Source organism: Phocoena sinus, chromosome 1, assembly GCF_008692025.1.
Source record: "Phocoena sinus isolate mPhoSin1 chromosome 1, mPhoSin1.pri, whole genome shotgun sequence".
Taxonomy (NCBI): Eukaryota; Metazoa; Chordata; class Mammalia; order Artiodactyla; family Phocoenidae; genus Phocoena; species Phocoena sinus.
Window position 1 is genome coordinate 121,960,978 of NC_045763.1, and position 24,482 is coordinate 121,985,459.

Consider the following 24,482-nt stretch of genomic DNA (forward strand, 5'->3'; position numbering starts at 1 on the left):
ACCATTCTATGAGAGTTCACAATAAAGAGAGCTGAATTAGTCAAGGGGGTCAGCAATGTTTTCTTGAGGAACTGTGTCTCAGGCTGCAAACTGGAAAATTAGTTAACTGTAATGATGGATAAGAAGAGAATTCTAGGCAAGGGGGAATAGTAGGTACAAAGGTTATCTTGGAAGAGGAAACCTGGCAGGTACAAGCCAGAGACAGCAAGGGAAGGTCCCCAAGGAAGACAAAGAGGCCAGAGAGGTGGACATGTGAGGACCACAAGGGGTCTGGATGCTGTGTTCCCCCATCTCCCTGCTCTCCACTCTAGAGTGCCCCGCGAAGTAGGTTCTCAATGAGGAGCACAAGCTCTGAGGAGTGATAGCTCATTCCTTGAGCCTTCTAACATTGACCTGTGGAGCAGTATCTTGGTATCTAAAAGGAAGAATCATAAGAGGAACAATTCACAGTCTCATCCCTCATGAGATCACAGGCTGATGAGATGTATAGAAATAGAAACACGACCCTACATTCTGGGACGTGGTCTTAATCACGTTATGTTTCATTGCCATGTGGTGGCATTGACTCAGGCAGTGAGTCAATGGAGGGACAGGAGGAGACTTGGAAGAGGAGAAAAGATGTTGACACAGGGAACTCGAGCATCCATTCTTTTCCCATTATTAAATTACACCGCTGTTACTTTCCCACCTCTCTCTCCTCTCCCGGCTCTGAGCCCTTCAGCTCCCAGTGCCATTCAGTGTAAATCTTTCTTGGAGAGTTGTTTCTCCTTGTGGTCATACAGTAACAGGCTACTAAACCTGCCTGTGGGGTGAATTACGAGCCGGTCTCTGGAGCCCCAGTCTCGGTTGCCCACAGAATGAATTGTGGTGCTCCAGGCTGCTGGGCTATTTATTTATTTGTTTGTTTGCTTTAGCATATTTTAATCTGATCATTAAATTGCAATCTGCCACCCATCTCCATCTCCGACTGTCTTCAGATGGAACAGATTTTTCATAGGTAATGATACCTATAAACTTCAGGGATGGCAGCCACAGGAGCAAACTAGGGAGAGGTGGGGGGAGGGTTTGCAGAAACACATCCTTCCGTGGCTCGGCCTTAGCTGTTCTGCTCAGCCTGACCTATCTGGGGGCAGCTAGAGTGCCCACGTTCTCCTGGACAGCACCTGTGGCTTTTTCTAGCCTGAGAAACAGGTGCTGAGAAGGCAGAGGTGAGCTTCTGCACTTTGTCCTCAAACGCATAAGATCACTGCTGCTCTACATTGTGTCAGGCAGTAAAGGTGTCACCAACCTTGCGTTGACGATGTTGCACGGGGAAAGTTCCGCGCTGATACATCAAAGGCAAAGAGGATGCCCTGGCGCCAGTGTTCCTGAGGTCATACATCTGATCTAGTGCCGCTCTGCACCAGAGGAATTGCCATCTGATGGCAGCAGGGCCACTACCCTGGAGAGAGAGACAGTCATCATGGTTATAGTATTGGCAACATCAGTTTGTCTAGCACTTATAATGCGTGCTGACACATTCTTTTGGAGCCTCACGACAGTCCTGTGAGTGCGACAGGGCAAGTGTTATGATTCCCATTCTGAAACTGAGAGGGGGGGACTGTGGAGTGAATTGCCCAAGGTAGTTTTGGCTCCTAGGAGGCTTTCAACGAGTGTTTCTTGAGTGAATGAACGAATGGGTTCATGCTGCCTCAAAGTCACGTCCCTTGGTTTGCTTCTGGAACCACATCCAGAGGAAGGTCTAGGACTAAGGTCCTAGGAAGCTGCAGCTTCCACCTGAACCAGATGGGTAGGAAATCACTGCCAGTTCCCCTTAATTAATTCTTCTGCATGTCAAAGGGCTCGACGCTAGAGAGGGTGCTTTGAAGGTGTAGATGTGTAGCAGGCAGGGAGAGATATTGTGCTTCTGATGGACCAGGCGTGGTTCTAAGGGATATATTTGCTTATTTAATTTTCTCAACAAACCTAGATAGGTACTATCATGATATCCATTACAAATGAAGAAACTGAAGCACAGAGAGCTTGAACAACTTTCCTAAGGGTCCAAAACTACAGAGTGAAGACCCAGGTTTAAACTTTGGTGGTCAGTCCTCAGCATCTGGGTTGTTGAGCGCTCTGCCATACCTCCTCTTTATTTTCTTCCAGAATGTGCAACTTCTTGCTTTCCGTATCTCATTGTCCCAGAGGTCTCAGAGTTCAGGTACAGGTGGCATGAAGGAAGCAGTTCTGGCCGAGGTGTAGGACTGGAAGCTCAGGAACAAGAGGAGACAGTAGATAATGGCAGATATATTTTGTGTGAATTTTATTATTTTTTTTAAATAATACAGGTTCTTATTAGTTATCTATTTTATACATATTAGTGTATAGCAGATATTTTTGCTGGGCTAAAGAACTTACCTTTTAAACAAACTCTCAAGCCCACTGGCAAGTCCCTGCACTTTCTCTAGCTTCAGGAAATGGACTCAAGGCCAAAATTCTTTGTGAAAGAATTCTACTTCAATTCTTTCCAGAGAAATCGTAGTCCAATCTGGAGATAAAACTCAGGACTTCTAGCTTCTAGTGTAAATACCAGACATCAGATCATGGTCCTTAAAAGTGTATATTATTTTCTTTAATCAATATTTTAATAAAAGGCAAACAAATGTTTCTATTCATTATTCTGTAACTAGTTTGGCAATGATGATCAAATTGCATCTCAGGGAAGGAGGTGAATTTCCATAACCTGGGGAAAAACAGATGACTCAGGTCATTTAATCACACTCTGGGATATTCATACTTAAAGATACTCATGCCTCCTGGTGGGCAACCCTGGGGAAGAGTCTGTTGGTCCAAGCTTCTTCTATTACCCAGTCCATTATCCAAGACTCCTTCATGTTACCCAGGCATGGCATCTCGGAGAGCACAGAAAGTGTCTCCAGGTGCCAGAACAGTCTGTGACAACACAGGGCAGCAACAGGCCACATGTGTCCCATTGTGCCCTGAAGTCATCCTCAAATGACATTCCCTACTGATAATCTTTTTTTTTTTTTTTTTTTTTGCAGTATGTGGGCCTCTCACTGTTGTGGCCTCTCCCGTTGTGGAGCACAGGCTCCGGACGCGCAGGCCCAACGGCCATGGCTCACGGGCCCAGCCGCTCCGCGGCACGTGGGATCCTCCCAGACGGGGGCACGAACCCGCGTCCCCTGCATCGGCAGGCGGACTCCCAACCACTGCGCCACCAGGGAAGCCCCCTACTGATAATCTTACTTAGATTATGAGCTACCCACAAAGATATAACACCAATCCTGACCTTATTCTAACCAGCCCATGGACACTGATCCTTACCTGGTACCACTCATGACCCTCAGAATAATTTTAACCATAAACGATAGCTTGCAATCGATAGCTCGTGGACTATTTGTTGATTATTTATTATTTTTGCCCTTAAGGTTCCCAAGTTAAGCAAGATAACTATGCTTTGAAGAATTGTTCCAAGACCAAAGTTTTAAGAAATTAATTGAATTTTAAAATAAATAAGTTGCATGGCATCTGAGATTCAAAAGGGATCTGAGAAATCCCCTGGCCTACTTCTCCCCTTTCCAAGCTGGACACCACCCTGTGCCATCCAGCTGGTGGGATCTGACCTCTGATGCAGTGGCTACTGATGGTTTTCAACAAGAGAGAAATTTTTTATTGAGAATCAGGATTTCTGAGAAGCGCTCTAGGGTGACTGGGTTAAAGAGAAGGAGGGCAGCAACGGGGAAAGAGTCTAAGTGGAGATTAGGAAATTTATGAGACAGCATGACTCAGACAAAGAATGTGTACTTGGCACCTGGAAAGCCTTAGGTTTAAAAGCTTTGTTCTGCTGCTTAGGAGCTGGGAGAACTTGAGCAAGTTATTCAACCTCTCTGAGCCTCCTGAGCCTTTCTCTTCATCTGTAAAGCAGGGATCTCAGGGCTGCCAGGATTCATGAGACACTCTATTCAAAGGGCACAGTGCATGCGTGACACACAGTGGGTTCTCCATCTGATCTCGGAGGGACATCGGTGAGTGGTCCTGAAGAGAGATCTTAGTTCCCTGCCCAGGAATTGAACCTGGGTAGCCTGGATGAAAACCAGGAATCCTAACCGCCAGACCACCAGGGGCTAGAGGCTAGAGGCAAAGTGGCCCTGGCTCTTTCCCCCATTTGAAAGTAAGAATGTTTCAAGGAGGCAAAAACTGTTAAAACAGGTACAAAGTTTATTATTAAAGACACAGCACAAGGAATGGGAGAGCACACAGAGAAGCAGTTTGTTTATCTAAGACAGAAGCAAGGCAGAAATACACGCCCAGAGAGAACGGGTATGGGCATCCTCTCTAAGGAGGAGTGCAGTAAAGAGGTGATTTAAATCCCTTGTATAGGACAGTTCTTCTGGGTCTCCGTTTACCTTTGGCCAATTATCTCGTTTCTTTTTTCACAACTGACTGGTCCCAGGACCCTCCCCAACACACGTGTGCAACGTTTTGCTAAGATGGGTCCCACCGCAGAGGCGTGTGGGTGCATGTCCACACTTATTATGGGGTGGTGCCCCCTCCCTTTATGACCCCCAAGGAGCTTTCCTGTGAATGTGTAGACAGGAGAGTTCTCCTTGACCTCAGGAGTGGGCACCTTATCTCTTTACTTCAGCAGAGCTCAGCTCTGCCACTGGCTTTGTCCTTGGAGTGTCTGGGTGAGAACAAAGCTTCAGTTTTACTCCGTGTGACAAACACCAGCTGTCCGGCCCAGGGACCCATCTATCTCCTACCTCACATCCATCCGATTCCCCTTGCACTTTCCCGACATCCTGCATTTGGCTTCACACTCAGGACAGGCAGCGAGATTGGGCTACGCAGACTATCTCAGAGACAAGGCAGAGAAAAATGCCCTGCTGGTGTTCAGAGTGCTTCCAGGTGCTGAGGAGAAAGCCACCATTTGTAATATGAAAATTCACACGCAGGTGCCCGGGGCAAAGGGTGGCCCCAGAGCCAGAGCATCAAGTGTGGAAGGTTGATACTCCCATCTGGAATGTGGCCTGAAAGCTGTCCTGTTCCCTGTCTCCACACACCTTGTCCATTAGCTCTGAGGTTCAAGAAACATGTTGCAGAAAAAAATAAACAAACCCCAGGATCAGCCAGATTCCCGGGAAGGAAGGGAAGGAGGGGGGGATTTAGGCCAGGTTTCAGTCACTGATCACCAACTGCTTCATATCCCCCATGGATTTCTTGTCAATGATTATTCAATCTCAGGCCTGACCTTTCTATTCTAAATAACACTGGAATATCAGCGCAGCCCAGCCCGCGGCTTTCGCAGGAAATTAACTGTATCTGGCTCTCACAGGAGACCCAAGAAATCCCCTCAGTAACTAAGCCCAGACTGGTTTACAGAAAAAAAGACCCAGCATTATCTCCTTCTCATACACTCCTCCTAATACCCGTCTAAATATCACAGGGCTCCCAGCTGTTTAGTTCTAATAAATACTCATCTATTCTCAAAACAGACAAATGTTAGGTCTCAGGTGGGCCCCAAGCATTTCGCGCTGGAGGAAGAGGAGAATCTGGAGACAGAGAAGGAAGAGAGGGTCTCACAGCCAGCTTTAGGTTTCAGCTCGTGTACAACGGCAGCTTAAGAAAATGGCTGTTGGTTTCCCGCTTGGCCAGAGCTGGAGGTGACTTCTGAGGGAGGCCACTTTTATAACCAGTGTCCACACGGAGCTGTCCTTCCTTTCCCCGGTGTAACCGGGTTTCAGAGCAGCTCCTCAGGGCAGGAAGGGCTTTGAGAGCCCCCAGACCGAGTGAGATCAGCCTCCCTGCATCCTGACAGCTGGGGGGAGCTGGGAGGGGCAGCACAAACTCCATGGTTAAGGGTTCAAGCTTTATTGGAAAGTCTTCCTGTTCTGAATCGGTGTTTGGACCTGAGTTTAGAGGTTTACCCCAAACACAGGAGCCCTATGTGGAGCGTAAGAAAGGCGGGGACAGCAAGACCTCAGGTGACCACTGAAACCTAGTTCATCTGCAAGTAACATGGTCCAAGGGATGGGTGGGACCAAAGGGGAACCATAGGACACTTTGGTTTGGAAAATGCCTGGAAACACCTGGATCTGTGTCACTGGGTATGAAGAAATTCTCTATCGTGGGTTTCTTTGGCCCTTAAAGGATTCACAGTAGTTGGGAGTTAATGAGAAGCTCTTATGGAAGGTCTGGGCTCACAGATGGAGGCCCCCGACAGTCTGTGGGGCTGGCACCCTCCTCCCCCAGCTGGTGCTCAGTTGGGAGCCAGGTACAGAGCATGACTCAGATCCTTTGAGTCCCTCTGAGAGCCAATTACAATCTTGCGACTCAGATGGTGCCGAGATGGTGAAGGGTTTCACTATTGTCTGGACACTGCACGGTGCTTCCTCGTACATGTCCGTGGTTCTCTAAGCGTGGCTGGGACCCTCGCTGGCAGATGACAAGTGTTCTCCTGGACATTGGCAAATGAGCCTGTGGCAGTTTGAATGTTGGTTCTTGTCGCTGGTGTGTATTAATTGTGAGCTTTCACTTTAACGAAACCTAAGTATCGCCTCAGGGATGCCCTACCCCAGTCAGCCCAGACATTAGATTCATCTGCTGAGGTTTCTTTCGATGCTATATGACGGTTGACTGGGTGGTCAGTAGGGCTTGACTCCACTGAAAGACCTGTAGGTTGTAATTCTACATCCATGGTTAAAACCCCATGAGATCTGTCTGCCTCCTTCTGCCCTGCTTGTCAGGGAACCTAGGTAACTACAGCAGGCCAGGAAGAGGTGGGATAACTTCCCAGATTGGCTCCATGTGGCTCCGGCAGGTTTCTAGGAAAGACTCGAGGACCAGAATAGGGCTACCTCTCTGGCCATTGGCTCACATGTCCCTGAATCTTGCGACAACCCTTGGGCTTTGGCTTCAGTCACGATCAGCACTGCTATCACTCATTTAACAAGAATTTACTGAGTACCTTCTATGTGTCGTGACCTGTGCTAAATATCAGGGGTAGATAACCAAATGAAGCAGATCAAAAAACAAAAAAAACCCTGCCCTCTGAGAGGACACAGTATAATAAAGGAGAGAGGCATAGACAAAATAAATAAGTAAAATGTTAGTAAATTTTAGTGATAAGCGCTAAAAATTTAAAAAGTTAGCAGAGAAAGGAGAGAGTGAATATTTGGCTGGGGCAGGCAGTAGAGCAGGTCATTTTCATTGGGATGGCTAGGGGAGACCTCACTCAGAAGGTGACATTTGAACAAGACCTAAAGGCGTTGAGGCAGCAAGCCACAGGGATATCTGGGGCAAAAGCAATCCAGGCAGATACAGCATGTTCAAAGGTCCTGGAGCAGGAGGTTGCCTGGCATTTCAAGGAAGAGCACAGAGGCCGGCATGCCTGCAGCAGAGAGACCAAGAGGGACAGCAGTAGGTTTAGTAACTAAGGGACCCCAAAGTCCATTGTCAGGACTATACCTTCTACTTGGACAGACATGAGTCCAGAGTATTAAAGTAGAGAAGCACTTATCTGGAGCTCAAGCGATCTAGATCCTAGTTTCAACTTTGCTACTAAGTAGATCTATAACCAAGTAATTTTAGTTATCCTTGTCCTAAAAGTACTTTGCTTCTAGCGACTTTAGTTTCATCACCTTCAAAATGAGGAGTTTGTACTTCTGAATTCTAGCATCTTTTTAGCTCTGACAGTCTGTGATTCTAGCCAAACAAATTCAAAACTAAATCAAAATGTGTTAGCACTGGAAGGGCACGTTTCCACATTCTTGCTTGTCCAGGGTTCCTTTGGACAGATAACTATGAGAAACCAGGAGGGCATTACTCCCCATCTCCTATTTAGTTCAGAGCGTGGAGACAGATCAGAGGTATAGAAAACTCATCTATGTCTCTACGGGGGTCTTAAATCCCACGTCCGCTCCTCTTTCACATGTGCTTGTCAAGCAGATCAAGCTGATTATCTAAAACACTCTAGTTTTATAATGATTGTTCCATCCTATTTAATTGAGCCCCTGTGACATAAGCTGTCCCGGAGAAAGCTCAATGGAAGACAGAGGAGAAGGATTTAAGACAGGTCCTCCATCCCTGGAGAACTGATGATCAGGCAAGAGTTGTCTAGTCTAAAACTAGACAAAATGTACTCATAGGATCCAGCTAAGTGACAGTACAAAATGGTAAACAGTCGGTGCCTAATGACAGGTATACACAGTGGGTACTGCAGGGGTTTAGAGAGCAGGTGCTCTCAGCAGACGGAGGGTTAAGTCTAGACTCTTGCCCAGGAATGCTGAGTCTTCTTCATTGGGAGTTGGGGGGGACACTTTCTTTCACCAGGCTTCTAAGAGCTACAGCAAAATATCTCTCAAATATCCCATATCCCCATCCTCATTAATTACAGATCAATCTTCCATGAATTTACGTAAAACTTTGTTGAATATGCTTTAAAATCTTAGCCAGTACTACTTTTTAAACTACAGACTTCCATTTACGTATGTGACTCACAGGACCAGTGTCCAGTGACAACCTTACATTTAGGCCTTACAATGACAGCTTCTGTAAAAATTATTACTACAGAAATAAATTCTTATTGGCTTTTAATTTCAAAAGCCCTAATTAAGTTTCTTAACAGTTTCTTTTGTGGCAGACACCTTTGAACTGAGACCACTGAGGAATCCAGGGAAAAGGTGGAGACAAGCCTTTTGTCAAAGATTGTTTAGAGAGCAACAGTAAAAAAAAAAAAAAAGAAGTAGGGACATGAAGGGAGCAGGCACACACCTTTTGTTCTGATTCTGGGCTTGAAAACCAAACCTCCGCGGGTGACAAGTCTGAGCATCTGATAAGGGGGGCTGCATCCCCCAGAATTCTGAGGTGTGCACTGTCCAAGGAGCTGTCCACTTTTGGGGTGGTTCACTTAAACTTTTTCTTATCCCTATTGGGTATAGTTTGATTTAGGGACCATTAGACTCAGGTATTAGATCTTCTAAGAGTGCAGTCCTGTCTTCCTCATCTTTCAGTGAGACCTTCTACGTATTTTCTCTCTGCTGTGAGATCTTCTGTCACAGCAGATCTCTGTCTTGACTGATATTTTATGTATAAATAAAATGCATGTATATATGTAAGTATATGTATTAAATCTCCTATATCATGATACTTCTTTAACTATATGCATTTTGCATGTTTTATGTTAAATATATTATTTTACACATACACATACATTATTACAGTATAATTTTCACACACATCAATCCACACTTATAATCATCTTTCTATTGCACATTTTCATGGATTTTTTTTTTTGTGTGTGTGTGGTACGCGTGCCTCTCACTCCTGTGGCCCCTCCCATTGCGGAGCACAGGCTCCAGACGCGCAGACTCAGCAGCCATGGCTCACGGGCCCAGCCGCTCTGCGGCATGTGGGATCTTCCCAGACCGGGGCACGAACCCGCACCCCCTGCATTGGCAGGCAGACTCTCAACCACTGCACCACCAGGGAAGCCCCAAGTGTTTTCTTTTTCTTTGTTTTATTTACAGAGACATAAGGACTTGGAATAATTAGTTTGTATTTAATTTTAGCTTTGGACTCAGTCCAGAGTACAAATTCTAATTCTGTCACTTACTATCTGTGGGCTAAGTGGTCATTTTCTTAACCTCTACAAGGCTTAATTTTCTCATCTGTGAAATGGGTGTAATAAAAGCTACGTTACAGAGTTGATGTGTGAGTTAGATGAGTTAATATAGGTAAAATGAATAGCGCAGAATCTGTCCATGGTAAGCACTTAGTTTTGCAATTAAAATAAAAAATTTTTTTTCATCAAAATCCCCTTTGATGTCCTTCGGTCCTCACTATCAAGTAATATAATAATAACTGCCATATATTGTGCCAAGTAGAATACTAAATGTGACATACAAATTAGCTCTTTTCATTTTCACAAGAAGCCTAGCAAGTATGTGGGGACATTATTACCCCAGTTAGAGTTGAGGAAACCGAGATAGAGAAGTATGGCAATTACCCATTCTCACAGATAGTAGGTGGTGGATCAGAATTGGAACTGAGGCTGTCGGGGTCAAGACCCTTTTTTTTGATTGGGCTGCCTTTCCATATGCAGTGATGTCATCCACTAACACTAGGGTTGAAGTTTTAGGAAAAAAACAGATATGAAAACCATATTAGTAACTAAGTAAAAGAGAAATAGCTAATAAAATTTTTAAAATTATCATTGATGGGCTTCCCTGGTGGCGCAGTGGTTGAGGGTCCGCCTGCCAATGCAGGGGACACGGGTTCGTGCCCCGGTCCGGGAAGATCCCACATGCCACGGAGCGGCTGGGCCCGTGAGCCATGGCCGCTGAGCCTGCGCGTCCGGAGCCTGTGCTCCGCAACGGGAGAGGCCACAACAGTGAGAGGCCCGCGTACCGCAAAAAAAAAAAAAAAACAACTTTCATTGATACACCAATTATTAAGGGATATCCAGTACTTCAAATGTACTATAGGCATGTACTTGTAATTTGACATTATGAAGAGGAATCCACACCTGATTCTAGGTCTAACTGTGAGTAAATCAAAGACAAGGAATCTGTAAAGAAGTAATTAAGGCAGCTAGAATAGATTCTGCCTTTCCTGGAAAACACTGGAGAGGGAGCTGAGTGTTCTATGTCTGAGTCGTAAGTTTTAGAGCAAGCCCAGAAAGTAGGCCAATCAGTGAGGTTGCACAGTCCCAGCTGAGCAGGCTGTATGCACCCCAAGTTTGGGGACTGACTGTCAATTTAGAGTCCATTGGGATAGCTGTTACAGTAGAATAGAGAAACTCAGCTATATCTTCGGTTGTCTTAAGTACAGTAATTGGTTTTCATTAAAGGTTCGGAATTTGATAGAACAGAGCGAGGGTGATTTTAATTCAGTTCAGATGGACAAACATTTCTTATTTGCCTGATATGCACAGAATCTCTGCCTTGGAGAAATTCCTGTTTTTAGTGGGATAAAAGATGAAAGATACAAATAAAATAATTTCAGTGGTGAAAAAAAGACCTGAATTGAAGGGATATTTAGAAGTCAAAATTGATAAATGCAATGTACACCTAGAAGTAGGCATAAAGGAAAGGTTGGGGTTATGGTCCGGAAACTGTGAGCCACTCAAAAACACATAGAATTAAGACAAACAGACTTTACAAACTAGGTAATGAGGGCAATTTTGGGAACCTTGGCTTTGAGGTATAAGAGGAGATCCAGGTGGAAATTCCTAACAGGCAGTTGTGTTCCTGCATACTAAGCTCAGGGGTGAGGTCAAGGTTGAAGATAAAGGCTTGTGAGTTGTCAGCATACGGGATGGATACCGTGGAAGCCATGGGAGTGAATGTGATCTCCCAGCGGAGTGTGTGGAGTAAGACGAAGTTGTTAACACGGTCGTCCAGATGGTTAAAAATAGGTTGGACCGAAAACCAATATCAGAAAGCATATTAAAGTTATAGGAATGGAGATTATCATTTAGATCTTTCCTAGTCCCAACTTTTTCAAATCCGCTCATTTCAAGCATACGCCATTTATTCCCTGTGAATAGATGCGAATTATAATTCAATGTATCCCATTGAAAGGCAGTATTTAAAAGGAAAAAGAACCCCAAAGCAAACACAAAAGCCTGCTCTGGGTGTGGTCCTTCACCTACTAGTGGGGGCGGTCGCTCTGGAAGACCCTGGGGTAGGGATGGTGGGCAGAGGTGCAGGTGGGATAGAGCAGCTCTTCTGTGAACATAAATCTGACATCAACAGTGGTGTCTTTCTGAACCAGTTTTCCTTTATCAGGGGTGGAGAAGATGAAGATACTGAACTGAAAAGAAGGCTTACAGTTTATGATATTTAGCTAGTTGTGTACTGACCTCATCAAACTTTAAACTATGCCTACCCATCTCCTCATACCCCTATTTCTCTATCATTCAGTCAACAAACACATGTTGAACACCTTCTCTGTGTAGGCACATGTCAAGTGCTAGGGCCACAGAGAGGAGTAGTATTTGGTTCTTGTTCTTGAGAAACAGAGAATACACTCTTAATAGTGTGCTAACTACCAAAACGTTTCCCATTGGCATAGTTCTTTATATGTGTCAAAGAAATCTCATCTCATTATAGTGTTGGAGTTCTACAACACGTCAGTGAAGGAAGTAGGGGAATGATAATTATTATTCATATTATATACATATAATATTATAATATATATTATGCATATATCCTGCATATTATTATTATGCATGGGTAGCTGAGACACAAAGGTGGATTGACTTGGGGAAGGTCAATCAGTGGCTGAGATCCAGATCTTTTTGGCCAAGTGTTCTTTCTGCTAAGGAGAATGTTTTCTTCCCCGGCATGCTCATCCTGGGCACCTTGCCTTTGCAATTTCCTGGTTGTCTTTTTTGTCTCTTTCTGCTGACAAATTGGACAGGCCCTTGGGGAATAGCGACTCAAGAATAACTTGCCTTTGGTCAAGCACTAAATCCCACAGATGTAGGACAGACTTTGGAGGAGCCACTATCCCTCTCTCTGCCCCCTCAAAGCCCCCACTGTTTGTCTGGAGGGAAGTATGCTTATCAGTTCTGTACGTACCAGGGAGCAGCTAGCAGAACCAAATTAGCTCAAACTGGCTGCCGTTCAGGTCAGCTAATTAAATTAGCTATTGTTGCATTACTGATAAGGACAGTTTGGAAAAGGAAAAAAAACACTCATCCCAGCAGCCATAGGCTAATGCCAAGAAAATGTGTTAATGGGAGCACTGAAAGGAAACCCCTCTGACTAGCAGCCGTACCTAGGGGTCTTTGGTGGATGGTTCTCCTAGCCATCTGCTCTAATCTCAATGCTTCCAGCCCTCTCTGGCTCTGATCCTTATGGGCACTACCACTCTCCAGTTTTCTGGTACCCAGCTGCGGCCAGGGCAACCCTTTCCTTTTCCCACCATGGGTTCGTCTTCCTGGGAGTCTGGAAAGAAATGGGAATTTTTCTGGGAGAAAATAGCTCACTGATATGTCCTAAAATATAATCTCACCATAGCATAAGAGCCAGTTGATATTTGCAAGAGCCAGAAGGAAAGTTGGGGGTGGTGGGGGAAGAGACAGACAGAGAGAGAGGGAGGGAGGAGGGAGGGAGGGAAGGAAGGAAGGAAGGTAGGAAGGAAGGAAGGAAGGAGAAAGAAAGAGGGGAAGGAGGGAAGGAAAGAAGAAGGGAGGAAGGAAGGAAGGAAGGAAGGAAGGAAGGAAGGGAGAATGGGAAGGAAAAGGAAGAAAAGAACTAGAAATGTCCTAAAAGTCTTTATTTTTTCCATCCCAGCATCTGCCCCTCTGCTTGGTAACAGCCTCTCCACCATTATGCGCAGCCTTGTTGAGGCTCTAATTAAGTTGGCTGCTCTCTTTGGTTGAGATCTGCACACATGGACATCCCCTGCTGGCCTCTGTCCTGGGGCTCTGGGTCTCGAGTAAAGAGCTACAGGAGAGAGCGTTAGGTGCTCACTTGCTTTAGCAGCAGCGCTTCAATGAAACCCCTTCCCCTACACTGTACCCCTCCCACCATCAGCCTCCACCCTCCTCAACTCACCCACCAAACTGTCCTGGTTGCATCTTCTTCCCAGAATAATTACCCAGCCTTCCCTGAGTTCTGTGAACCAACTGATATCTTTCTGGTTCATTCCTCTTCTGCTGAAATCAACCAGTCTGTTTCATGTAATCCAAGTGACTTAGAGATTGTTTAGTCCAACCCCTTTCTTTGACAGAGGAGGCTGAGGACCAGAGATATTAAGCGATATTCTCAGAATCACACGGATAATAATTAGCACATGGGGCCTGGAGTCCAGGCCTCTAACTCCATAAGATGCTGTTGCCTGAACACAGGGCTCACTGTGCATCTCCTGAGAAAGCGGGGCAACTCCCGGAAACTGCCTGAGAGTCTGCAGGGAGAGGCTGGGAAATTCTCAACGGCCACCCTCATTTTCATGACTCCCTTTTCTTCCTTTTTTTTCGGCGTATGTGTATTTTTTTAATTGAGGTGAAATTTGCATACCATACAGTTAGCCATTAAAAAGTGTACAGTGCGGAAGTATTCAGAGTATTCAACAATGTTGTACAGCAAGCGTCGATCTCGAGGTTCAAAATGTTTTCATCATCCTATAAAAACGCCCCGCACCCGTTAAGTAATCATTCCCCGTTCCTCCCGCCCCCATCACCTGGTAACCTCTAGGCTGCTTTCTGTCTCTGTGGATTTGCCTATTCCGGATATATCATATAAAAGGAATCATATAATAGGTGAGATTTTGTGTCTGGCTTCTTTCACTCAACGTAATGTTTTCAAAGTTCATCTATGTCATAGCAAGTATCAGTACTTTGTCCCTTTTCGTAGCTGAATGATATTCTATTGTGTGGTTATACCACATTTTATTCATCCATTCATTTGTTGATGAGAATTTGAGTTGTTTCCACCTTTTGGTTGTTATGACAGCGTCCCTATGAACATTCATGTATGAGTAAGTTTCTGTCTGGACGTGTGTTCATTTCTCTTGGATATATACTGAGAATGGAATTGCTGGGTCGTCTGATAATTCTGTATTTAACTTTTGGAGAAACTGTAAAATTGTTTTCCATAGCATATTTCTCCCAGCAATTCTTTTCTGACCGTACCTTCCCTAGACCTTGTCCTGTCTGCCTCTGTGGCCCATTCAGTGGCTTGCATCTTGTAGGTATCACAATGGGGGAAATATTTATTACTGTAACAGGAACTACTAAAGAGAGAATGATCTTTTTGGAGAAAAAGAAGAGTGATTTTTGAGGTGTCAGCGTTATGAGGTGAGTGTGAAGACATAAGAAGAATGGAGAGGCTGCTCTTTATCATACAGGGAGATGACTTTGGAGTGCTCGGGATAGCAGAAATGAAAGAAGGAGGAAACGTAGAAAGAAGAAGGGAGGAAAAAGGGAGCCTAAAAAAATGTCAGGGAGCTGAGTACTGGGTAACTGGGTATTGGGTAATGTGATTCTGCCCAACCTTGGCTGCCCCGAATTCTTCTGTAAAATATAGCATACACTTGGGCTTCCCTGGTGACGCAGTGGTTGAGAGTACGCCTGCCGATGCAGGGGACATGGGTTCGGGCCCCGGTCCGGGAAGATCCCACATGCCGCGGAGCGGCTGGGCCCGTGAGCCATGGCCGCTGAGCCTGCGCATCTGGAGCCTGTGCTCCACAACGGGAGAGGCCACAACAGTGAGAGGCCCGCGTACCAAAAAAAAAAAAAAAAAAAAAAAAAAAAAAAATATATATATATATATATATATATATATATGGCATACACTCAAGTGTATATAGGTAGAGAGGCACAGACAAAGGGAGAAACCCCTCCTCTATGCCATACCTCACTTACTCCCATCTGAGTTAGCAGAAATTTGGGGGAGGCATCACCCATATTCAAGCTATGGAATTCCGCTAGATGAAAAGAGGCAGGGATGACTCCCTTTTCTTTTGATTTGATAAATTTTGTTTTGGATTTTTAAGTCATGGGATAATATCCTCCTGTAAGAAAACAAGTGAAATGGGAACCAGTTATTGAAATTGTCCATGTGTAAGTTCTTGCATGTGCAATGTCTGTCTCTCACTATAAAGTGTGAAAACGTCATAGTTCAAGTTTATTCTTAAGCCCTCAGTACCTACAGCTAGAGTGCTTTCTGCTGAACTAATGAATATTATAATTGAGGAAACCAGTAATATCAAGGAGAAGAACCGCTGTACTTACTTTATAGGGTAGCCTGTAATTATAGTTGGAAAAATGTGTTTTAGGCTATGCTCCAAAGTGATATGATATGTACTTACTTTAAATTTAGAAGTATATTCTCTAAGCCTCAGTTTCTTCATCTGCAGACAGGAAAGTTTAACTCTTCTCTCCCTTAAGCACCAGCATCTAAGCTACTTGGGGAATTATAAAAGCTAGTGAAATAAATGAGAAATTATAAAAGTTAGCAAATTGGGCATAATTTACTGAAATAATTGAAAGAAAACTCTTCCAAACCTTTAAGATAAAAACACAGGGAAAAAAAGCCTTGCTACCAAAGCTGTTCAAAGAGACTTTACTCCGAAAAGTCAAGTTCTACATCACTGTTCATTTTGAGGAGTACTAGAGGAAACTGAGGCCATCACTGTTCAGCTGTGGGGTGCTAATTCCATGAGAACCAATTCCACCTACAATATGTCATTGAGAAGATGTTAGTGGTACTTCTGACCCAGAAGAAATCTGTCTTCCAAGGGCATCAATTCAATCAACTGTCCTGTTGGGAATTTGATAGAAAGAAGTACCCTAGCCCTGGACAAATGGGTACTTTCACGGCATCCAGTAAAGTGAATATAATTATTGCTTTATATCTTCCTTTTATATTATAATAAAATAATATAAAATCATTACAAAATATGTAAACTTGGGACATTTCTTCATAATTCTATCTCCCTAACACAACAGTACTTATTTTCCTTCTTCTCTTTTATTATTTGTTCCTCTGTATGTGTATGGTGAATGTTTTGGCAATCTATTGATAGATTGATTTATTTTTAAAAGTTTGTCAAGCTGAACTTGGCCAATATATGAGTCTAGAACTTAGAATTACTGGTTCTTTTCCCAGCTTTGCTATACCTTCTCTTTCCCTCCTCTTCATCCTATAGCCACAAAATAGAAACATTGATACCCTTTCCCCCTCTCCATAGTGATTGGGGATGAAACATCATGTCTGTGAGGTCTTCTCAGTTATTCAGAGACAAGTACAAACTAATATTAGATACATTATTAACTTCTGAAAACTATTCTTTTTCTCTAAAAAAATCTGTTTGTGTTAAGGCTGGTTTCTCTGTACGATTTACAAAAAGAGAAGATAGTTCTACAATGCTCCCTCTTCACATTCATTGACCCTTCATAATAGGATCAGGAGAGACTATCCTTTATCAATCCTTTTGAAATGGAGGCAGAAAAATGAGATGCAGAGGAAAACCACTGGACTCAAATTAAAAGCACGTCGATGTAATTCCTGGGTTTGCAATTTATCAGCTGTATAATCTCAAGCAAGTTATTTAATATTCCTGGGATCAGTTGCTTCATCTATAAAACATGGGTAATAATAACTATCTCACAGGGTTGTTATGAGGACTAAACAAGCTAATGCAGGGGAAAGGACAACACAGATGATTCGCTTTTTCTTTCTTAAAAAAGAAATTATAAAGCTACCCCACTGAATTATTCCTAATATTTATCACAGAGACCTTTTTCTCCACATTATACAAATGAAAAAGTAACTTCAATTTTGGATGGCTGATGAGCCATTTCCTGAATCATCTAGGTCCAGGCCTTTTCCTTCTCCTCCAATTTTCAGCTGGTTAGCTGCTTATTGAGATCTTGCCAGAGGGTGGGCAAAAGAAATAAAAACTGAAATCGGTCAATTTGACTCTTTGATAGCAGTCCTGATGAAAGATGTGTGGGTAGAGGGTGTTAAAGTTGTGAGTTAAACTGGAATTCTGCTTCTTACCAGGAAATTGCAAGAACCTACTAAGGGCTGGGACGTCCTGGTGCTGACAGCTACTTCTCTTCTCTTGACTGAAGAAATGTCTTCCTCGACCTGAATAGTGGTCTGTCTTCCAGAATGACACATGCTGACTTTTGAAGGAGTAAGAGGATACCTCCTGGTCAGTCACATCGGCCCAAACAACTATGGTGAGCAGTGGACTGGCACATGTTGCAACCAGATGACTGTTGCATCAACAGAATCCCAAAGCAATAATCACTCTTCTTTCTCTTCCCCACTAATCCAGCAATCAAATAATCACTTGTAAGCATTCACTATGCACCACCATATAATATAAAATGTGGTGAGTACCTACATATATGACCTCTCAACCCTCAATAAAATTATAATACATTAAGAAAGCAAGAGTTGTGCATGTGAAAATACGACTAATTACATAGGGAAGAAGACAGTGAACACATTTAGAGCATCTCCTGTATTCCATTCACTGTGCAAGGTGCTGTATACACATTATTTTATCTAATCCCTACCACATCCCTGAGACACATTTCTATCCTTGTTCCATGGATGATGATACTGGGAGTCAGAGATGCTTAATAACTTGCCCAAGATCACATAGTGAGAAAAGTGTGGAGCCTGTTTTCAAGTTTAGAAGGATCTAACTTTATGGACTATGCCTCGTTACCCACTGCCAATGAGAGGAATCAGAGCTAGACATCGTTTATGCTGTTGGGTCAAGACAAGACTCTTTAAAATACCTCCCAGTAAAATACACTGATAAAGTTTTGCCAAGTTCATTCATTGGTTTGGGAGAGATTTCTAGCCAGAGAATAAATGTTTGGATTCTGGAGGCAGGGATGGTGCATTTGAAATGACAGCCCTCTGGTCTCAGCTCCGCCATTATCTACAAGTGTTCATCTGAGCAAATTGCTTCCCTCTTTTAGGCCTTTGGGTCACCGTCTGTAATATAGAGCATTTCTGGTTTGTCTAAGGTCACTTACACTCCGTCACTGGGCAGGTATATAATGTACCCGCTCTCATGTCAAGTAGCCTTGAGTTTGAATTCTGGCTCCATCCTCAAGCAGTGGCTGTTGGGCAAGTCATTTAACCATCTGTAAAGTGGAGATAATAATACCTACCTCAGGGTCCTCGCCCATATTGTTTGTTCTCCTTGGAACGGTCTTCCCCAGTTATCACAAAGGTCATTCTATTACCTCCTCCAGGTCTTCACTCAGTTACTTTTTTAGTGAGACTTTTCTTGAACATGATCTCTGAATTGCAAACCATGTGTCATTTCCTGTCTTCTTTCCTCATTTTGTTATACTCCTTAACACTCAACACCTAACATACTATACATAGCACTTAATTATCTTATTTATTGCCTGTTTCCCACCTCTAGAATGTAAGCTCTATAAGGGCAGGGTTTTTTTGTATTCTCTACTGCTGTATCTCCAGTTTCTAGAATGATTTAGGTGCTTAATAAATATTTGTTGCATAGATGACTGGTTGTTGTGAGAATAATGGGAGTCAAGTGCTTTGCACACAGCCTGGCACATAGTAAACACTCCATACGTGTTGTCTGTTTATTATTATAATTTTGTTATTATGTTGCCACACCTCATCTGGACACATTGTTCTCTTTCCCCTCCAGATAACCTAGGATGAGCATTCTGATTTTCCTGGTAAATGTGAAGGTCTGACTCTGTTGAAATTAGTCTCAAAGCAAGAGGAATTAGTCATTGTGAGGGAAATAAGGGAGAAGATTTGCGTGGTAGCTACCTGAAAATACCTAAAGCTGTGGCCACATGGATAGAAATTCCATGAAGCATATTTCTCTTGCATAAGAAAGGATTTCCAGAAAATTGGATGTCTAATGATGGAATAAACTGTCTCAGGAGATGGCGAACTGCTCATGCCTAGAGGTCTCCTAGAAGCTGGATAACCACATCTCATTGACCCTGGATATAATTATCATAATGAGTGACAAGCTTGGAATACAGTCAGTGAGCCACACTCTTAGAGAGCCATGGAGATGCATAGTAAAGCATGACATCTCTAGGGGCAAGAAAAATGGACAGCCAATAAAAACACTGCTTAATCTATATAGTCAAAGAAACCAAGGATACATGGTCAGAAGACTGAGGACAGGCACCCTAATTAAAAGTCAAGGTCTGTTACCCAGCTTCCAGATGTGAGTCAGTTTTCAGATCCAGAACCCATTAACAGAAAGCCTGGGTGCCCAGGTAGAAAGACCCTATAAATATTATAGTATGTGTATATGGTAATGATTTTCCCATTCCTTCACCAAAAGGTCCCTGGCCATTTACTCAGGTAAGCATATACTGGGGGAAGAGGACTGCCCGAGCATTTTGAAGACTGCTTGACACAGGTGCCAAGTTGACAGTGATATCTGGGACCCAGATAATTATCATGGTCTGTTGTTAGAGGAGGGGTCCTAGGTCTGGCTCACAGTACATTCACTAGATCCATGGACTCACACTTGGTAATTTCCTCAGTCCCTGGGAATTAGAATAATTGGAGTATATATATTTGGTAGTTGATAGAAACCTCACAAGCTTCCTAGGACTGTGGTGTAAGAGCTTGTGCAATGAAGATCAGGTGCAAGCTTCTGAAACTTCTGCTTTTCCATGGCTAATGGCACAGGAGCCTGGAAGAAGAAAGATTTCAAGATCAGAGACAAAGAGACCTGGGGAGGACATATGGTGGATGGACGTATGGGAGTGAGTACAAAGAAGGAAGAACTTTACATCCCTTATTTAGTGCCCCAGACAGCATTCATCACAGAAGAGGCACTAAGCAACCACGTGGACAGAATGACTCAGCCTGTTTTTCTCACTGGTCACCCCAGTGCCAGCACAATGGACGCATAATGGAATGTTCATGGTGACAGGAAACATGCATGGCTTTCCCACTCACCAAGCCTAATCTAGCTATCGCAATTGTCAAGTGTCCATGCAACAATGCAGACCAAACCGAGCCCCTCCCTCACCAAGATGGCACCATTCCAAGAGACAAACCAACCACTTGGTAGCAACTTGGCAACATGGGATCCTTTCTACTCTGTAAGAACAATAATTCATCTTGATTAGAATCAACAGATATTTCACATTTGAGTTTGTCTTTCCTACCTTCAAAACCTCAGCTAGTACCACTCTTTGAGGGCTTCTAAAGCATATGATCCACTGACACAGGAGTCTACATGATATCACATCATACCAAGGAACACACTTTATAGCAAAGGAAGGGTGACAGTGAGCACATGACCACGAGTTTCACTTTCTCTATGATATGCAGCACCATCCAGATGCTGCTAGCATGTGAGAGTGATAAAATGGATACCTGAAGACAGCACCAGCTTGGAGATGATACCTTGAAATGATAGGGCTCATCTTTCAGAATATACTATGCATCTTAAATCAATGACCATTCCTGTGCTATGTCCCTGATATGTAGAGCACATGAATCTGAGACCAAAGTGTAGAAGTCGAAGTGAACCTACTTCCATCACTTCCAGTGACGGACTTAGGGGATCTGTATATCCCATTCCCGTAACTCTAGTCTCTGTGGGTTGGAAGTCTAATTCACAATGAAGAAATGCTTCCTCCAGGAGAATTGCCAGTCCCATTGGACTATAAGCTATAGCTACTATCTGGGCACTTTAAACTCTTTGTGACAAAAGACCAGACGGCAAGAAAAGAAAACAAAGGTAATTGACTCTGATTAGGCGGTAGTACTGCTGTTACCAATTGGAACAGGGAAGAATACATTTGGCATCAAGGTGAGTGTGGTTCTCATGCCCTTCTCAAACATGGTATACAGATACGTATACATATATGTATGTATGCATGTATACATACACATACACACATACATACCTACACACAATATATCACCTTTGGGTTCTGTTTCTCTGGAGAGCCCTGACTAACACAGTGCTCTGGGCAATGCCTGACGTGTCAGCCCCAGCTCAATATATGTGTGACATACATTTTTTTGGCTTATTGCAAACCTGCCCAAAGCCACTTTTAGGCACATCCACCCAGGGGAGATGGAGTTTTCCGCTGCAGTTCAGCCCTGGCAGGTCCTAGCGGAGCCCTCCCTGCTCTGGAGGAGGATTTCTCACCGAAGAGCTGCCTGACCCAGGATGTCACCCTGGTCGTCTTTCCCTGCCCTTTTTGTGTGACCTGTCATTCTTTCCAATACTACGTGTCCCCACTGGCAGAGAGGGGATCAAACACAAAGCAGACCCTATTACATTTCACTCTTGCATCTTCAGCAGATTCCCTGTGGAGACCTGACGTATTTTAAAAGTCAGTTCTTCCTGGGAAGAGAGGCAGGAGCTTGAGTTGGGAGAGGGGACCATGGTTTGTGCACTTGAACTGTTTCATCTCTTTTAGTATTTAATTCTATAGCTATGTAGATGCTCTTATGGTGCCATTTTAATTGTGACAGCTCTTCCAGAAACTATCTCTGCTGTGCAGAAAAAGACAATAAAACTTGCTGAGTTTTGTTTGAAAGCTTCTGGTTCACACGGGCAAATAATAAAAAGGAGAGACCCTGACTCAGAAACCTGCCTCCTGCCCTCCTCAGATGTTGCTTGAGCTTTACCTTAAAAGAACAGAGGGGAAACCGGATGTTGGCAGCTATGAAACATTCTCCAGCTCTGTTATGTCTTTCAAACCTCCACTGCTGCCCTCTACCAGCTCCATCCTCTTATGTGGCCCTGAGCCAAGTTCTGGAATCTGGAGGGCTGTATGCAGCTTCCTCCAGCTGGTTGAGGAGGTTGGGTAAGTTAGTGGCGAGGCTCTGAGCTGTACTCTGCTCCATCTTCCTTTCCTAGTGAAAGCTGCTAAAGCCACTTCCCTTGGGCATCCTGACCTTCAACTGCACTTGGGCTTTTGCAGATGACCTTCAGAACATTATCTGATAACATGCTGATGCTTGGGGACCTTTGGCAAGCTGCATCTTTGACTGCCTTCACTCTTCCCCAATGAGAAATATGAACATACACACATACACTCTCATTCATGGACTTTCTCCCGTGATGGTCAGCTTTCAGAACCTCTTGAGGCTGACAGGACTAACCCTAATGGAAGGCACTGGACTTGAGCCAGGTTTTGTGACAGTGAGGCAATGGGGTCTGGAGACAGGATGAAATCCAACAGTTAGGCAAAGGCAGGTGCCACCAGTGCACCTGTATCCAGCCTGGAGCTTGATGCATTGAGCCTGTAGTGCTTTTAAATCATTCTTGGAGCTTTGGAAAATGTGTCCCCGCCTAAGCTCTCTGGCCTCATACACCTAACGTGTAAATATCACTGCATGAGAGGGAGAGCAAGTGATTATCTGCTCACTAGACAACTGGAGGCGTGTAGGGTCCCTCTCTCCTGGTGGGTTTCAGGTGGATGAGGCCCAGAGGTGGGAGGACGGTGGAGGGAGAAGCAAGGACACCCCACTGCCTCATCCTTCACGCACGTGCAGGAGCACAGCATGCATGCCCCGGGCCTACCTTCTTCCCCTGCGTTCTCTTGAGATTTGACATTCTTGAGAGCATCGCAGTATAGAAGTGAGATAGAAAAGGACTCAGGGGTCCTGATGCAAACAGTGGGCTCAAAGCCAGTATGCTGTTGGGGTTGAAATCTTTTGTTATGTAACTTTTCAGGTTCTTATGTTTATCTCCTGACCCTGCCCTCAGCTTCCTCAGGTGGGTAACCCAGCATTTCAACATGAGAGTGTTTGCTGCTTTTATTTGTGTACTAGCAAGACTGGGAAAAGATCATGGATGAAAGAGGTGCTGATAGAAAACAAACTTATGGTTGCCAAAGGGGATAGCAGGGCGGGGGGATAAATTAGGAGTTTGGGATCAACATATTCACGCTACAATATGTAAAATAGTTAAATAACAAGGACCTACTGTATAGCACAAGGAACTATGCTCAATATTGTATGATAACTTATAATGGAAAAGAATCTGAAAAAGAATATAAACATATCTATAACTGAATCATTTTGCTGTACACTTGAAACTAACACAGCATTGTAAATTAACTATACTTCAATAAAAAATAAACAAATAAAATAAAAAAGAAAGAGGGGCTGAGAATTTGCTCACATTCACCCCAAATCTGATCTACCCTGAGATTTATGAGATACTTTCTCTTTGAGAGTCTCTCTTGGAGAAAGTATCTTCTCTCTTAGGTATATGCTATACGGCTCAGTCAGGAGGGTTGGGCTGCTTTCCTGGAATCACAGGAAGCTGGAAGGGATCTCAAAGCTCATTTCTTCTATTTCCCTTATTTTATAGAGGAGAAAATTGACAAGTCTTCTCATCTGTGCTTTGCACTCATTATTTCACTTAATCCTCTAATGACCCTCTAAGATGGGTACTATTATTCCATGCTATGGGGTAGGAAACTAAGTACCAGAGAGATGATGTAACTTGCCCACGTAGATTGTTATCAGTGGGGTCAGGGATTGACCCCAGGTACCCTGACTCCCAGTCTAAGGTCTTTCCACCTTAATTAGGGGTCCCTAAATGTTAGCCCAAGGACCCATGCTGATGCTTGATAATATTTTCATTTATCTGTGACAAAATATGAAACATATACATATGTCCACAGATGCTTGCCAAGTTCCTTTCTTGGAAAAGCCTGTTTTTATGATGAGATGGTGTCTTTCCTACATGTTTCATACAGTTTCCTTCTTTATAAAATTATAGTGATAATAACTGGGGGTGGTTTATATATTTGCCTGGCAAACTAAAACACAGGCAATAACATGACAGTCCTCAGAGTTATTAAAAATTAAAAATCCCAAAGTCTGGGAACACAGTACTCTACATTACCATTTATATGGTTGCCAGCAATGTTGGCAAAGATGAGCAGGGGGTGTCTGCAAGCAATTGACTCATCATCTCGTCAAGAAGCCGTCATCATTCTACGCCTCAGCACCATG

General features: G+C 43.8%; 1 protein-coding gene across 2 annotated transcripts in view; it reads left to right on the plus strand.

The window, feature by feature from the left end:
- The window catches only part of PBX1 (PBX homeobox 1), a 316,529-nt gene extending 297,517 nt beyond the window's left edge, over positions 1–19,012 (plus strand). The window contains exon 8 of one of the 2 annotated variants that reach the window (XM_032650184.1): positions 17,517–19,012. Coding sequence is in view for 1 of the 2 variants with exons in the window: in XM_032650168.1 (XP_032506059.1) it covers positions 17,517–17,537 (21 nt within the window). In the remaining variant the exon portion in view is untranslated. The remainder of the gene's footprint in view (positions 1–17,516) is intronic. The other variant, XM_032650168.1, reaches the window with a different exon arrangement.
- The last annotated feature ends 5,470 nt before the right edge of the window (positions 19,013–24,482 follow it).